The 3,657-nt window shown below is 34.0% G+C and overlaps 1 protein-coding gene across 1 annotated transcript in view; it reads left to right on the top strand.

Annotated features, from left to right (window-relative positions):
* Positions 1 to 3,657, top strand: part of ATR (ATR checkpoint kinase) — a 132,180-nt gene that overhangs the window by 113,434 nt on the left and 15,089 nt on the right. The window contains 2 exon segments of the mRNA XM_017882270.1: positions 1,182 to 1,401; positions 2,109 to 2,275. Of these exon segments, the coding sequence (XP_017737759.1) occupies positions 1,182 to 1,401; positions 2,109 to 2,275 (387 nt within the window).

Below are 3,657 nucleotides of genomic sequence, written 5' to 3'. Positions count from 1 at the left end.
CTCCCTCCCCAAATTAAGAATTTTCTGAGGGTAGATATCCATGTTTCTCAGAAATTTTTAGTAGAGAATATGAAATAAGCCATAAAAATATAAGTATGTAAAGTATTCAAAGTTACTTATAGCAGTCTCTATGATTATATCATATCTTTAAACTTTCAAAATTCATATACATTATTAAACTACACTTATGATACGGAAGACGGTTGAGGTTTTACTTTTCATTCTTTTAGTATACATTTCAGTGCCGGTAAGGGGACAAGCACTATGCTAAAGGAAACAAGATGAATAAAATCTGTTCTCTGCCTGAGATGCTTATAGTCTTATAGGGAACTAAGCAGATGGTTATCTAGAGTAATAAGTACTTTTTTCAGTAGATTTGTGACTAAAGTAGGAATATGGTTACCAGAGTAACCCCATAATTCTACCTAAAGTATTAGAGAAAAACCCCCAAGGATGTATAGGAAAGATAAAAGTGGGAGGTGGGGGTGGTTATAAGGAGGGAGAGAGAAGCTCTTTAATAAGGTACATAGCTAGACTTCACCTGACAAATATTCAGAGTCCATCATTGTTTATAGATGAAAAGATACAGACTATTTCTCACCTTTCCTTTATCAATAAACATCTCAAAAGTGTAATCTGCATTTATTATCTCCATTAATCCCATTTGAACTCTGATGCACTTGACATTATCAAAAACAGTGTTATGGTGGCCAACATTTATTAAAACACTAACACTGTTGTAAGTGCTTTACATGTACAGATTTCCAGTTCTTTATCTGAAACTTTTGTGGCAAGCTACACCTAGAAATTCAGGATTTTTAAGAGTTTTAAGGTAATATAGTGCATATTTAATATTTGATTTTTCCACTGAGGGTAACCTGTTGGAGTATCCCATAATCAAACACATAACTGTTTCTTCAGTGAGAGTTTGATTTACAGAGCTCTTTGGATTTTCTAATATCTGATAATAGATTTTAGGCCTCTACTGTCTCCTTTAATCATTAAACAATCCTATGATGTAGGTACTATTATTAATGAGGTAAATGGCAGAGGCTAAAATGGGTTGATTAGGAAACCACAGACTGCTGAGCCTTTGTAATTACAATATTGTAAAAGTGAAATTTTTGTTCTAGTTGAATTTAAGGTAAACACAAACTAAAATGCACTATTTATTTTTTCAGGTTGATGGAAGTAGTTCCACATTAAGCATGAGCACTCATTTTAAAATGCTTAAAAAACTGGTAGAAGAAGCAACATTTAGTGAAATCCTCATTCCTCTGCAATCAGTCATGATACCTACACTTCCATCAATTCTGGGTACCCATGCTAACCATGCTAGCCATGAGCCATTTCCTGGACATTGGGCCTATATTGCAGGGTTTGATGATACGGTAAACTTCAGTTTTATATGACTATGATTTTAAAATTTAGTTGTTAACTTCAAATTAAGATAAAAAGTATATTTCACAGAATCTACATGAATCTTATTTGTGAAGAAAAAAAAATTGGAAATACAGAAGAGTAAAACTAAACTCATTTGTACTGATGGCAAAAAAATTCAGTGATTAAAAAAAATTCTGATTCATGATTCACATTCACCCTAATGTTTTGATTTTCAAATACTCCTATAGTTTTAGTATGACTAAAATTTTACTTTTCACAGTTTGATTTTCTTCTACTTTTTTTTTTTTTTTTTGTGGAAACAGGGTCTCATTCTGTTGCCCGGGCTGGAGAACAGTGGTGTGATCTTAGCTCACTGCAACCTCTGCCTCTCAGGCTTAAGCAATTTGCTCACCTCAGCCTTTTGAGTAGCTGGGACTACAGGTGCATGTCACCATGCCCAGCTAATTTTTAAAATTTTTTGAAGATACGGGGTTTCGTCATGTTCCCCAGACTAGTCTCGAACTCCTAGGCTCAAGCCATCCTCCTGCTCAGCCTTCCATGTTAGTATAATAAACGTGAGCCACTGTACCCAGTCTATGCTTTGTTTTTAATTTAAGCAGTATTATTCACCTTATTTACTCACTCCATTAGGTACACTTAATTTTGGAGGAGTTTGTTTTTTCAGAAATCAAATTACATTTAATTGATAAAGCATTGAAAAACAGAGTCTCAGGCTTTGCAGAAAGATCCTGAAAAGATGTTTCAAAATCTTTTAAACATTTTGACTGCTTTGAAGGGGCTGTCTGGATTTGAATATGTAAGTACTTGTATTGGCGATGAAGTANTGAGAAAGGATTGTAGACTAATGGAATTCAATTCCTTGATTAATAAGGTTTGGAAATAGTTTGCTTTTATTTTATTTATTTTTTATTTTAAAAAATTTGACTATTATAAAACCAGAATGCTTTTATTTCAGAGTTGCTATAATTACTATGAATCTGATATAGGCATTTTAGTATACAAACGGATCACTCTTAAAAGCAAGAATGAAATATACTGTCTTTTCATTTTCACTTAATTTTTTTATTGAGATAAAATGTACATGCATAAAACTTAACATTTAACAGTTTTTGAAGTATATCATTCAGTGGCATTAAGTACATTCACATTGTTACACAATCATCACCACCATACCTCTCCAAAACTTTTTTCATCTTCCCAAATTGGAACTCTGTATCTATTAAACAATAACTTCCCATTTCCCTTCCCCTCAGCCTTCAGCAGCCACCATTTACTTTGTCTCCATGAACTTAACCATTTGAGGTACTTCATATAAGTGCAGTATTTCTCCTTTTATGACTGGCTTAAATCACTTGGCATTATTCAAAGTTCATTCATTTTATAGCAAGTGTCAGAATTTTCTCCCTCTAAAAGCCGAATAATAGTCTAATGTTTTCCATCCACATTTTATTTATCTATTTATCCAATGATGGACATTTGGAAGCTTCTACCTTTTGCCTGTTAATATATTTATCAAAAGATAAATAGGCTGGGTGCAGTGGCTCAGACTTGTAATCCTAACACTTTCGGAGGCCCAGGAAAGAGGACCACTTGAGGCCAAGAGTTTGAGACCAGCCTGGCCTATATAGTGAAACCCTGTCTCTACAAAAAATAAAAAAAAATTAGCCAGGCATGTGTCTGTAGTCCTAGCTACTCAGGAGGCTGAAGCAGGAGTATCGTTTGAGCCCAGGAGTTTGAGGCTACAGTGAGCTATGATCATGCCACTGCACTCTAGCCCAGATGACAGAGCCAAGACCCTGGATCTTAAAAATAAATAAATAGATAAATAAAAGGTAATCATTAGCATTTTTTCAGTTCTATTGGTATTTGATTTCTATCTCAAAGATGATATGAGGAATCTTATTAAAGGGTTATTATAAATGTATGGTTTTATGTATTTTGAATTATTCTGTAACCAGGTATTTGTAAATGCATAGCGTATGTTTTTTCTATTGGTAAAATTGATCCATACTGTGGAAAGATGAAACTTCATTATTTTCTAAAAGCTTTTCTCCTTTCTTCTCATTGCCTTCCCGCATTTTAAAGTCATAGATCTTTAGCATAGAAAAGATGTAGCACTAGATGAGTTTTTTAAAAAAGAACAATTATCGTCTGCTTGGTTTAACCAAAAGTAACTTAAAAATTAATACCACATTAGCCGGGCGCGGTGGCTCAAGCCTGTAATCCCAGCACTTTGGGAGGCCGAGACGGGCG

The sequence above is a fragment of the Rhinopithecus bieti genome, unplaced genomic scaffold (genome assembly GCF_001698545.2).
Source record: "Rhinopithecus bieti isolate Rb0 unplaced genomic scaffold, ASM169854v2 scaffold_12642, whole genome shotgun sequence".
In the NCBI taxonomy this organism is placed as follows: Eukaryota; Metazoa; Chordata; class Mammalia; order Primates; family Cercopithecidae; genus Rhinopithecus; species Rhinopithecus bieti.
Note: the sequence above shows the minus strand (reverse complement) of the source record. Positions and strands in the feature narration are given on the sequence as shown.